General features: G+C 38.8%; 1 protein-coding gene across 3 annotated transcripts in view; it reads left to right on the top strand.

The window, feature by feature from the left end:
- XPOT (exportin for tRNA) overlaps nt 1-12,312 on the top strand; it is a gene marked incomplete at both ends in the record, with an annotated part of 37,943 nt that extends 25,631 nt beyond the window's left edge. For all 3 annotated transcript variants that reach the window (XM_080705405.1, XM_080705406.1, XM_080705407.1), the window contains 3 exons: nt 3,590-3,661; nt 9,711-9,767; nt 12,286-12,312. In XM_080705405.1, the coding sequence (XP_080561531.1) occupies nt 3,590-3,661; nt 9,711-9,767; nt 12,286-12,312 (156 nt within the window). The remainder of the gene's footprint in view (nt 1-3,589; nt 3,662-9,710; nt 9,768-12,285) is intronic.
- Between the last annotated feature and the right edge of the window lie 1,603 nt (nt 12,313-13,915).

Raw genomic sequence — 13,915 nt, 5'->3', positions numbered from 1 at the left:
GAATAACTATCTCCAGTATTTGTGCAGTTTAGAAGGGAGACCAGAACATAAATAACCCAGGTTAAGTAAGTACTTTAATAAAGACATACAGCCAGGTGTGGTAGTACACACTTGGAATCCTAGTACTTGGGAGTCTTAGAAAGGAGGATCACAGGTTCATGTCCAGCCTCAGGTACTTAGTGAGACCTTGTTTCAAAATTAAAGAAGAAGCCAGGCATGGTGGCATATGTTTGTAATCCCAGTACTTGGGAGGCTGAAACAGGAGGATCCCACAGGTACGAAGCCAGCCTCAGCTAGTTAGTGAGGCTCTCAGCAACTTAGTGAGACCCTATTTCCAAATAAAGTATAAAATAGGTCTGGGAATATAGCCCAGAGGTAGAAGGTCCCTGGGTTCCACTCTCAGTACCACTTAAAAAAAAGAAGAAGAAGAAGAAGCTGGATGTGGTGGAACACACTTGTAATCCCAGCATTTGGGAGGCTGAGACGGGAGGGGGGGGGGATCGCAGTTCAAGGACAGCCTCAGGCTCAGGTACTTAGTGAGGCCCTTTGCAACTCAGTGAGACCCGATTTCCAAATAAAAAATAGGGCTGGGCTGTAGCTCAGACATAGAGTGCCCCTGGGTTCCATTCCCAGTACCACCAAAAAAAAAGAAAAAAAAGGGAAGGAAGGAAGAATGAATGAATGAAAGAAAGAAAGAAAGAAAGAAAGAAAGAAAGAAAGAAAGAAAGAAAGGAGAAAGGAAGGAAGGCCTCAAACCTGCAATCCTCCTGTCTTGGCCTCCCAAGTACTGGCATTACAGATGTGTACTACTGTGGCTAGCTTTATGTTTTTTACTGTTGCTTTTGTCCAGGTTCTTTCTGTCTTAATCCTAGAAATTCTCATTCATTCCTATCATTCCTACTAGTTTACCTTGGCTCACAGCAAAGACTACAAATTGAGTACTTAGTTATATTTCAAATTCCAAACAGCACTCTGAACAATTTCTTCCATCTAGCTATCCTATATTAAAACCCCATTGCCAGCTGGGTTTGTGGCATATGCTTATAATCCCAGCATTTGGGAGTCTGAGATAGGAGGATTGCAGGTTCATGGCCAGACTCAGCTACTTTAGTGAGGCCCTTTGCAACTCAGTGAGTCCTTGTTTTAAAATAAAGAATAAAAAATAGGGCTGGGGGTGTAGTTCAGAGGTAGAATGCCCCTGAGTTCCATCCCCAGAACCACACACAGACAAAAAACCTATTGCATACTGATTTAACCACATTTTCACATTAAATAAAGCTTTAAACTATTATCATTTTACTTTTAAAAAATTACTTTTGCCTCCATATTTTAGCTAAGTGAGATAACTCTATTATTTTCCACCCAATCCACTATACCACATTTGATCTGTTTCCATATACCCATCTAACTCTGCCCAGAATGACAGCTCCCCACATATCAGTCCAATCAACATACATTTGTCTTAAGATATATCAGAAAATTGTCTTTTTCCTATGGTTTGCTTAGATTGCTCCCTCAGACAAAACTATTCAGTCAGCTTTAGTCTTACAATATTTTGTATATCTTTTTTTTTCCAGTACTGGGGACTGAACCTTGGTTCTATATTTAGTGAGACCCTCTTTCAAAATAAAAATAAAGGAGGTAAGAAGGTGTGTCTCAGTAGTACAATGCTTCTGGGTTGAATCCCCACTACAACCAAAAAAGAAAGAGAGAAACCTAAATATAGAACCAAGGTTTGGGAGTATTTGGGAAGCTAGGGTCGAGAGACTTGGAGAAGATACTGGGTGACATTGTTGGATGGTAGGGAGTTAAGGAGGATGAGGAACAAAAAGAAATGGTAAGAATGGTATAGTTAAAGTATTTAAATGACAATGGTGAGTTTATGTGAGATGATGGACAGTGCATAGGAAGTAAACAGGCAGAGAGCATCAGCCAAAGAAAGGGTGAGAAGAGATTTGAGAAACGTTCAAAAACTATGTGGTGTTATCTCTCCTTAATTTAGAATCAGTTTCCTTCAAAGGGTAATTTGAGACTTAGCTGCCCCATTGGGTTAGCCGGTGGGGAGTCAAGGTAGAAAGGAAGTGTAAAGAAATCCTTTGATTCAGGAACTGTAATGTTAAACAGGAAATCTGGGTATTAATGCAGAAAACAATGCATTGAGTAGAGACGGGTTGATTTCATTGGGATAACTGTTACTTTCAAGTTGGGACCATCTACACACTAAAGCTAAATACAACAAGTTAAATACCAAATCAAAAATGAAATTAGTTTTTGGTTTTTTTTTTTTTTGGTTTTTTTTTTTTTTAATTTGCTTGCAGCTGTGCTCTCATAAACACAGCATTCACTACATGTGTTGCCATTACTCAGTGTTAGGCACTGCTAACGATTACTTCTTTTACTTTTTTTTTTTTTTTTTTTTTTTTTTTTTTTTTTTTTTTTTTTTTTGCTACTGGGGATGGAACCCCAGGGGCATTCTACCTCTGAGCTGCATCCCCAGCCCTATTATTTTGTCATTTTATTTTATATATATATATATATGTACTTGGAATGGAACCCAGGAACATTCTACCTCCGAGCGACACCCCCAGCCCTATTTTTTTATTCTTTATTTTGAAATAGAGTCTCACTGAGTTGCAAAGGGCATTTAAGTAACTGAGGCTGGCTTCGACCTGCAGGATCCTCCTGTCTCGGCCTCCCAAATGCTGGGATTACAAACCTGTGCCACTACACCCAGCTTAGTCTTATTTTTTGAAACAGGGTCTCATTGAGTTGTGAAGGGCCTTGCTAGCTGAGGCTGTTGGGGAACTGTGATTCTGCAGTCTCTGCCTCCCAAATTCTGGGATTATAAACATGTGCCACTACGCCCAACTCTAATGATTACTTCTAAATCCAGGAGGTCACCATTCCAGAGCCTTCTCTGCACTGAAAGTAAGGGGACAGCAAAGGAAATGCTCCTGTCGGTCTACTACTACTGAAGTAGTAGATGGAGAAACGAAGAGTAACCAGAGCCCAGCTTCAAATCAAGGCAGCCTGGCTCTAGAGTCTGTTTTGTTTTATTCTTTTGGTGGTGGTTCTTGTTATGTATGATACTGGGGATTGAACCCAGGTTCTCACACATGCTAGTCAAGCACTCTACCACTGATCTACATCCCCAACCCTTTTTATTTTAATTTATTTTTTGTGGTACTGGGGATGTAACCCAGGGGTCTTTTACCTATTTTTCGTATTTTATTTGGAAACAGGGTCTCACTAAATCACTGAGAGCCTCACTAGCTGAGGCCAGCTTCGAACCTGCACAATCCTCCTGTCTCAGCCTCCCAAATACTGGGATTACAAGCATGAGTCACCACGCCCAGCACCCTTTTTATTTTGAGACAGAGTCTTGCTAAGGTGCTCAGGTTGGCTCTTAATTTCTGATCCTCCTGCCTTGGCTGCCTTCTGAATAGTTGAGATTACATGCATGCACCACCACACCTTTTAATAAAAGTACTTATTGTCTTTAAAGTATATATACGTTGTTCCAATTTCTTTTCAAGCATCATTTATATCTAGAAAGAAAATAACTTAGAATTTTTTTTTTAATTGTTAGGGCCCAGAATGTGTTCAGTATCTTCAACAAGAATACCTGCCCTCTTTGCAAGTAGCTCCAGAAATAATTCAGGTAAGAGCTATCTAGCAGATTTTGCTCCTAATTTAAATGGCTTAACATGAGATATACCTTCTTAACATTTCAAATGTACAATACATTGTTGTTAATTTAGGAACATTGTCATACCTATACAACATTTGATTTAAGAAAGTTAGACTGCATTCACCTTGATGTTTTGCTGTGTATAGGATTGCAAGAGTATTTTAGTAACCTGTAGTCAAAATTTCAGGGGATCACTGAAACTGAACAGAAAGAAATTTATATTCTTATTTTTATTAACCTCTAACAAATTTTATTTCCTACCATTGTAGAGATGACAGATCACCACCATAGGGACATTCCCCATGACTTTATCCACTTTTTAGAAATCATATTTTTATGTCACATAAGTTGTTGCATATCTCAAAATACTTTTTGTGCATGTCATTATTTTGAAATTATTAGTTATTAGGTACTGGCACTATACCTTGTTACCGAGTGGCAAATCTTATTCTACTAAACTAATGGTTTGTGATCCTATGGTATTATGCTAAACTTTGAATAGACATTCTAAAATGAAAGTATAGGCTGCAAATGGGGGGACCACAGAACATACAGATCTCTGTTTTGAAGGTCAAGGCCAAGCTTTATCAATGCTTAATTTGCAAATATGAAACTGTATTTTGAGGTAAGTGGCTAGAAAGTTACCTTACACTTTAGCATTTTTTTTATAAAATATGACACCATTCAGTTATTTTCTTGGCTTTTAGGTTCCAGACTTTTTGGCCAGCAGTATATGGAGATAATGAAGTGTCAAATATTTGACCAAAATTTGAATTACAATCTCTTGAATAGACTTAAGATTTGTTTCTCCAGCAATGTTTTTAGTTTATGAGAGGTTATTTTATACATTTTATTGTGGTATAAAAACTTAACGTGAACTAAACCTTCTTAACATTTTAAGTGTACAGTACATCATCATAACTATAAGGACAATGCTGTACCTATACAACATTAAACAAATCTCTAAAATGTATAAGAATGTATTCATCTTGTATAATTGAGACTTTATGCCCATTAGCAAGTCCCATTTCCCCCTCTCCCAACCCAAAAACCACCATTCTACTCTGATTCTATTTTAGATATCTCATATAAGTCAAATCATGAAGTGTGTTTGTGTTTTTGCCACTATTTCACTTAGCATAATTTCTTCAAAATTCATGTTTGTTGCATATGCCAGAACTTCCTTTTATAAGGCTGAATAATATTCCATTATGTGTGAATACCATATTTTCTGTCTCCATTTATCCATCAGTAGGCATTGTGGTTATTTCCACATCTTAGTTATAGTGCTACAATGAACATGGGAGTGACATTATCTCTTGGCCATCCTGACTGTAGGATTGCTGGATCATATGGTGGTCCTATAAGACCATCATAGGAGCCTTTATAGTAGGCTGGGAATTTAGCATAAATGGTAGAGCATGTGAGGCCCTGGGTTCAATCACCAGCAACAAAAAACAAAGCAAAACAAAAAAAAACCTTCAGTGTTATGGTGCACACTTGTAATCCCAGTACTTGGGAAGAGACTTTTCTTCCCCCATTGTATACTCTTAGTGCCCATGTCAAAAATCAGTTGACTGGTAGCTGGGGATGTGACTCAGTGATGGAGTGCTTGTCTTGCATATGTTAGACTTTAGGTTCAATCTTTAGCACCACATGTGAGCGCGCGTGCACACACACACACACACACACACACACACACACACACACACAATCAATTGACCAAGCTGGGCATAGTGGCGTACGCCTATAATATCAGTATTTTGGGAGGTTGAGAAAGGAGGATCGCAGGTTCAAAAACAGCCTCAGCAAGTGGTGAAACTCTTATAAACCCTGTGAGACCCTGTTTCAAAATAAAAATGAGCCAGGCATGGTGGCACATGCATTTGGGGGGCTGAGACAGGAGGATCGCAGTTCACAGACAGTCGAGGGTACTTAGTGAGGCTCTTTACAACTCAGTGAGACCCTGTTTCCAGATAAAGAATAAAAAAAATAGGGCTGGGGGTGTAGCTCGGAGGTAGAATGTCCCTGGGTTCTATCCCCAGTACCACAATAAGTAAGTAAAGTAAATAAGTAAGTAAATTAGGGCTGTGGGTAGTATGTCCAGTTCAATACATATAAAAAATCAATTGGCCATATGTACATGATTTATTTCTGGGCTGTATTCTGTTCCTTTGGTCTATATATCTGTGTTCATGCTAGTACCATACTTATTTTTATTACTGTAGCTTCATAATATCTTTTTTATTAGGTAGATGACTCCAACTTTGTTCTTAGATTGTTTTTACAATGTGGGGTCTTTGTGTTTCTTTTTTTTTTTTTTTTTTTTTTTTGCGGGTCTGGGGATGGAACCCAGGGGCATTTGACCTCCGAGCTACAGCCCCTGCCCTATTTTTTATTCTTTATTTTGAAACCGGGTCTCACTGAGTTGCAGAGGCCTCACTAAGTAGCTGAGGCTGTCCGCGAACCGCGATCCTCCAGATCTCAGCCTCCCGAATGCTGGGATTACAAGCGTGCGCCACCACGCCCGGCTGGGTCTTTGTGTTTCTATATGAACTTTAGTATTTTCTACTTCTATTTTAAAAATTATTGGAATCAGACAACTGTTATCTCAGCTACTCAGGAAGCTGAGGCAGGAGAATTTCAATTTTGAGATCAGCCTTGCCAACTGAGCAAGATCCTGTGTCATTGGGATTTTTTTTTTTTTTTTTTTTTTTTGGTGGTGGTGGTACTGGAGTTCCTGGAAACCCTTCTACCTCCGGCTACACTCCCTGACCTTTTTTTTTTTTTTTTTTTTTGAATATTTTATTTTTAAACAGGGTCTCTTAAGCCAGCAAGGCTGGCTTCGAACCTGTGCGATCCACCTGTCTCCGCCTCCCAAGCACAGGAGTTACAAGTGTGCGCCACCACGCCCGGCCTGTCATTGGGATTTTGATGATAGGAATTGCTTTGAATCTTGTTTTTTTATTTTGTAAAGATGAAGAATCATTTTGTTGACCTGATGGAGAAGGATATTTATTTATTTATTTAGTATTTGAACCAGTAGAGACTCCTTTCCACAATCTTGCTAGGGACAGAAACTGGCTTTGAAGCCTGTGTTCAAGATAATTCTCCATTAATTTTTCTAGCTCATAGTAGCCTACAGTTCTGCACATTGGTTTTCAGAGTTGCTTTGTAATTCCTGGCATTAGGCCCAGGTAGGACACTTGTCCTGCCTCACAGATGCATTCATTCCCCCAGGAAATACTTGAAAGCCAGAGTGGGCTGGGTAAAAGAGTTGCTTTTTCTCCTGCTCCTCTATCTGGAGAGTTTCCTTATTCTTCCCCATATAAATATATATACATATATATATATATTTAATGTGCTCTGTGATCTTATTGCTCTTGGACTCTGCATCCACCAGGACCTGCTCTCCATAACCTAAAGAGAATCACATGAAGGGTGATGGTGTCATATTCTTAAGCATCATGATGGTACACCTAAGGGTTTTTCTATTGGACCTGAGGTATGTTGAAGACCATACATTTTTGTTTACCACACCAAGCTCCCCATTGCATGTTAAAATTCACCATCATGACCTGCACTAAGTCCCTGACAACCCCTATTACCCTGACCCAGGGACTGAGATGAGGAAATGTCCCTACATGGGCATGGTAGCCAACTGAGCATTCAGGGAGAGAACAGAGACCTGCTGATGTCACCATCCCTGGCAGGTCTCGTGCCACTTGTACTTAGTTCCATTTTCACTTTTGGATTACTATCAGTACAGGGGGAAAAAAGTTTTTATAGGCTGGGCACTATGGTGTGTGCTTGTAATTACAGTACTTGGGAGGCTGAGAGAGGAGGAAGGAGGATAATAGGTATAAGGCCAGCCTCTTAGAAACTTAGATTCTTAGCAACTTAGACTATTTTGGGTTGTTTTTTGGTTTGGGGTTTTTTTGTTTTGTTTTGTTTTTGTTTTTGTTTTTGTCCCCCACCACCACCACCAGTACTGACGATTGAACTCAGGGGCATTCTACTTTTAAACTGTACCCCCAGCCCTAATTTTTTTCTTTATTTGGAAACAAGGTCTCACTAAGTTGTCAAGGAGGGCCTCATTAAGTAGTTGAGGCTGGCTGTGGACCTGTGATCCTCCTGTCTCAGCCTCCCAAGTACTGGGACTACAAGCATGTGCCACCATGTTCAGCTCTGAGATTCTGTTTCAAAATAAAACATAGAAAGGTCTGGGGGATATAGCTCAGAGGTAAAATGTCTCTAGGTTCAATCCCCAGTATGTGCATAGGTGAGTAGGTACGTGCGTACGTACATACATACATACATACATACATGAATAAATAAAGACTGCTTGCAGATGTATCTTAAAGGTAGAACACCCTTTGGTCAATTCCTTATACTAGAAATTACAGCATCCCCATTGCATGCAGGAATGCAGGAAGGACCTTGTGTTTGATACATGCAGCATGGAGAATAGAGGAAATAATGCTTCAGAAGTGTTTATAATGTCATGTGTTTTGTTTTTGTGTAGCTGCATATCACCTAGGACATTGTGTGTGTAGGCAAGTACTCTCCTACTGAGCTATATCCCCAGACCTGAAATGCTGTTTTTAAAGAGGCATTGAAAACTGAAAAAAAGGAGAGTTACATAAACAAACTAATACTTTCATGACATCAGTGTTTTTACTTGTGAACTTTGTACCCATGAATTGTAGAAGTATACCATTCTCATTAGTTAAAATACCCTTTCAAATTGCTAAAGTAAATTACCATATTTGCATCTAATTAATTATAAAAAGAGAATGTAAGAAACCTCAATTTTCCCTTTTTCATATACCTTTAATATTTATCTATTTATTTATTTGTTTATTTATTTATTTATTTATTTATTTATTTATTTGTGGTCCTGGGGTTCCTGAAAGCCCTTCTACCTCTGGGCTACACTCCCATACCTATTTTATATTTTTGAAACAGTCTTTTTGGCCAGTGCAGCTGGCTTCGAACCTGCGTGGTCCTCCTGTCTCCGCCTCCCAAGCGTGGGGATTACAAGCGTGCGCCACCATGCCCGGCTTCATATACCTTAATTTTTTGTTGTTGTTATTGTACTGGGGGTGGAACCCAAGGACCTTCTACCTCGGGGATACACTCTTGGCCCTATTTTATTTATTATTTGGAAACAGGGTCTCACTAGGTTGCTGAGAACCTCACTGCATTGCTGAAGGTGGTCTCAAACCTGCAATCCTCCTGTCTCAGCCACCCAAGTACTAGGATTATAGGGCTGCACCACCATGCCCAGCCATATGCCTTATATTCTGACATAACTTTTTGTAGAATTCTCTTAGAAAATATTATTCATTAGCCTTTCATCTAGGTCTGTTCAGTGAGCCTTCTTTTAGATTATAGTCCTAGCAATGTAGCTTTTGTCCCATTCACTCTTCTTACTTCACTTTGTCCAGGAAAGGCATGTTCTTAAAAGCGAAAGCAGCCTGTCTGATAATGCTAAATTTGAAAATGCCAAAAAACCTTTTGTGATAAGGATCTGTTTGGGTTGACTTTTGTAAGTTATAGTAGAAACACTGTGTTTGAGGCAATCTTACTGTTCTTTGGTAGATAAGTGAGAGAAAAATGGTATTATTCAGCCTTAAAGAATACTCCTGTCATATGCTACAACACAGATGAACCTTGAACATCAGACTAAGTGAAGTAGACCAGGAACAAAAAGACAAATACTACATGAATCTACATACATAAAAAGTAGGTCAGACTCATCAAAGTGGAAAGTAGGATAGTGATTGTCGGGGCTAAGAGGAGAACTGATCAACAGGCACAGAGTTGAGTCTTACAAGATGAAATGCTTTAGAGATCTGCTGTGTGCAGTTTTAAACTCCTACACTGTACATGTAAAAGTGGTAAGGATGGTAAGTAATGTCTTTTACCACAGTTATAAGAATACTACGGATTTGAATTAAAATGGGTTTTAATATATCAATTGTTCTCTTTCTTCCTATCTCTACCCCACCTCTAGGAATTTTGTCAAGCACTTCAGCAACCTGATGCTAAGGTTTTTAAAAATTACTTAAAGGTAGGTACTTGGGAAATTTTTCATATCCTCATATAATTAGGTAATATTTGAGGGCCTAGAGAGAAGACATACATGCAATAGTTTGACTGTCATTTACTTTGGGGTCTTTTTGTTTTAAAAGTTGCTTCTAAGAATCTGCAGTTAGAGCCGGGCATGGTGGCGCACGTTTATAATCCCAACATGTGAGAGGCTAAGACAGGAAGATTGAGGTTCACAGACAGCCTTAGCTACTTAGTGAGGCTCTTTGCAACTCTGAGACCCTGTTTCAAAATAAAGAATAAAAAGTAGGGCTGGAGATGTAGCTTGGAGGTAGAATACCCCTGGGTTCCATCCTCAGTACCACAAAAAAAAAAAAAGAATATGCAGTTACAAATATTTCTATGAAGTCCTTTTCAACAAAGCTCTTGCAAAAGGTCATTTAAAGTTAAAAGCAAACTGGGCGTGGTGGTGCACCCTTGTAATCCCAGCATTTGTGAGCCTGAAACCAGAGGATTGCGGCTCACAGACAGCCTCAGCTACCTCATGAGGCCCTCTGCAACTTAGTGAGACCCTGTTTCAAAAATAAAGAATAAAAAATAGGGCAGAGGTGTAGCTCGTAGGCCAAATGCCCCTGGGTTTCATCCCCAAACCTGCAATAAATAAATAAATAAATAAATAAATAAATAAATAAATATGCGTGCAGTGAATGTCTATACGCTCTCCATATATTGGTGTAAAAGTGCCGGTTTTCTTTTACAGCTTAATGATGTAATAAGAACTAGAGGATTGGGAAAACATGAAATGTTCAGGATCAATTGCTCATATTAATTTGAAAGAAAACTAAAAATATTAAAACAGAACTGAATAGCAGGCAAAAAGAATCCTTAGATTTGACCATCAAAGATCTTTTTATATTAAAAAAAATCCCTGAATTAGCCCATTGTCGTGGCACAGGCCTGTAATCCCAGTTCTTAAGAGGCTGAGATAGGAGGATCGCAGATTCAAGGCCAGCTTCAGCAATTTAGCAAGGCTCTCCACCACTTAGAACAGCTGTAGAATGTCCCTGGGTTTAACCCCCAGTACTACCCAAAAAAAAAAAGCTGCCCACTTCTCCCTTCATTTCTGGTTGAGCTCAGCTCTTGCTGATTCTTTCCTCCTCCTCCAGGTAGGCTTCAGTATTTCACTGATCTCCTTTCGCTTGTTCCAGCCAGACTGGTCTATTAAAAAATATCAAGCACCACTGGGCATGGTTGGCACAGGCTGGCTTGTAATCCCCGCACTTGGGAGGCAGAGACAGGAGGGTCCTGCAGGTTCAAAGCCAGCCGCACTGGCTTAAGAGACCCTGTTTCCAAATAAAAATATAAAATAGGTCTGGGAGTGTAGCCCAGAGGTAGAAGGGCTTCCAGGAACTCCAGTACCACCAAAAAGTGTGTGTGTGTGTGTGTGTGTAATATATATATATATATATATCAAGCACCCCTGTCAGATTCCTTGCCCCAATTCTCCATATCCTTCCTAAACCTAAGTACACATTTCTTAGTTTGGCATTGGCATTTGAAGTTTTTTTCATAATCTTATCTCAGACTATCCTTGCAGAAGGCTATTTTGCTATTCTTGCTGTTTTTAAAAATCCTACTATTTCAGCAACCCTTCTCTTTTATGAATTCTGCCCTTTTTGCCGGCCTTACCTTAATTATGGCCTCGTAAGGCTTCCTTTTTCTTCATATATTTTTCATCCTTTTCTCTGCATTTAAGATTATTTATCAGATATCAGTTCCATTGGTGCTCAGAATACAATGATAAATTCAGTTCTTGTCCTAAGTGAGCTAGCTCAGTGCCTACCTTTACTGTTTGTAGGGCAATTTTAATTTTTCAGCGTTAATTTTGACAGTAGTGCCAATCAGTAGAAAGGTATCAAGAGCATGTTTTCTTCTGACTACTTGAATCATATAACATTAGAGGATATATTACTGCTAAACATTGAGTGATATTGACAAGTTATATATAGAGTATCCGATTCTGTGTATGGATTTTTATTTATTTATTTATTTTTTAATTTTTATTTTTTGTGGTACTGGGGGTGGAACTCAGAGGCTTTCTACTTCCGGGCTATACTCCCAGCCCCTATTTTATATTTTATTTGGAAACGGTCTCACTAAGTTGCTGAGAGCCTCACTCCGTAGCTGAGGCTGGCTTTGAACCTGCGAGATCCTCCTGTCTCAGCCTCCCAAGCGCGGGGATTACAAGCATGCGCCACCACGCCCGGCTGTGTATGGATTTAAAAGTATGTAAAAGCCAGGCGTGGTGGTGCATGCTTATAATCTCATTACTTGGGAGGCTGAGACAGGAGGATCATAGGTTCATGGCCAGCCTCAGCTACTTGATAAGGCCCTCCACGAATAAAACATGAGGCTGGGGGTATGGCTGAGAGGTAGAATGCCCCTGGGTTCCATCCCTAGCACTCAGAAACTTAGAACCACTCTATGTGAAGTCATATTTTCTGATGTCTTCATTAATTGTATTAATACTTCATTTATAGGTGTTCTTCCAGAGAGCAAAGCCCTAAGGACTGGATTCCCCTGTGCCTACCTACTTCATGATCAGGAATTCCAGTTAATTTATAAAGAAGCAATTTTTGTGTGCCATTCACACTGGTCTTTTTTAACATTGTTTTGAGCTTATTGCAGCATATGTATTTGGGGTTTTTCTGTAAATGGGTATAATTCCCTAAATACAGGTATGTGACAACAAGAGAAGTTGCTTGCATGCCAGCTCAAATTGTTCTCTATAAAAAAATACTGTTAAAGGATACAGCAGAGTTAATCCCAGTACCTTAATTTTTTTTTCTTTATTTGAAACTTTCAAAGTCTTTTCTTTATAAAGACTATAGTAGTACACAAACAGTGTGCTTTTCTTAAAAGTTGTTAAAATATAAAATGTTTGAAAACTTTAGTTTCCTTGTATCTGTGCAGACAAAAGTATGGGGGGAATACTACAATCAGAACTAATTTTTTGTAGATAGCCATCACATTTCTTTAAATTTGTTTCAATGCCAATATGTATTCTATAAAAAAAGAATGGGTTTATAAATTGATTTAAAAGTAGGTGCCGGTGTTATACATTTAAAAAAATAAATTTTATGTAGTGAAATCTTCCAAGTCTTTTCTGGAATTATTATACAAAATGTTGGCCTCATTTTCCCATCCTAATTACTCTCTGTTTTCCCATTTAAAGATTTGCAACTACAACTGTGGATGCCTTATTTTAATTATGCTCCTAAAGGTTACATATAGCTTAGTTCTATTAAATGAATCTTTTTTAAAATGCACCAGGAAAAGCCTGTGTGAGTCTGTTGGGGTAGAATTAAAAATTCCAGTGTTTTTCCTGTTGTTGGGTGTGCTTACAGCCCAGTGTACCTGTGTTATGGTGTTTATAGTCAGCTACTATTTAATTAATAGAAGTACCTTCTCCTGCCTTCCCTCAATTTTATTCATGGCTCCTAGAGAAAGCAAATGGGACAAATCTGAGCAGCAGAAATAATTATAGACATCTAAGTTTAAATTTTAAAAGCTCAATTTTCAGAGGGAGCTGGGGGCCCCCCAGTGGTAGACTGTTCGTGTAACACGTATAAGGCCCTTGGGTAGATCCCCAGCACCACAAGAAGAAAAGAAAAATACTTTTCAAAAAGAGGTGGTTTTGTTATGTTTTGTTTTGTTTTGTTTTGTTTTACCTTTGGCCAGTGCATTGCCTACAGTGGTTTTGTGGATGGGTTTCAATGGCCTATAAATTCCCTAAAATTGTGCACGTGAAGCTTTTTCTGGGTTTAATTCCCAAGAGATTTTAAACATTTTTATATCATGGAATAAAGGTACTAAACTAAATTGATCAGTACCAATGTATATTTTATGTCAATGAAAATGTTTTAGGGATAGAGAAGTGGAAACTGGGTGTTTCTTTGCCAGGTTCCCCTGTGCTATGGGATAATAATGGCATCTACTGCAACAGTCATAATCACTTGGTGTGATTACTAATGAGTAACCATTAGTAATGAGTAGCACTGCATAGCAGTTAAAAACTAACACAGGCTCTGGACCCAAATTAGGTTCAAATACCAGTTCTGCCAGTAACCTTAGAACCTTAAATTATTTCTTCCTAATAATTAATTTCCC

This window comes from Muscardinus avellanarius (genome assembly GCF_963383645.1).
Source record: "Muscardinus avellanarius genome assembly, chromosome: 11".
Classification (NCBI taxonomy): Eukaryota; Metazoa; Chordata; class Mammalia; order Rodentia; family Gliridae; genus Muscardinus; species Muscardinus avellanarius.
This window is presented reverse-complemented; position numbering and strand designations above follow the sequence as displayed.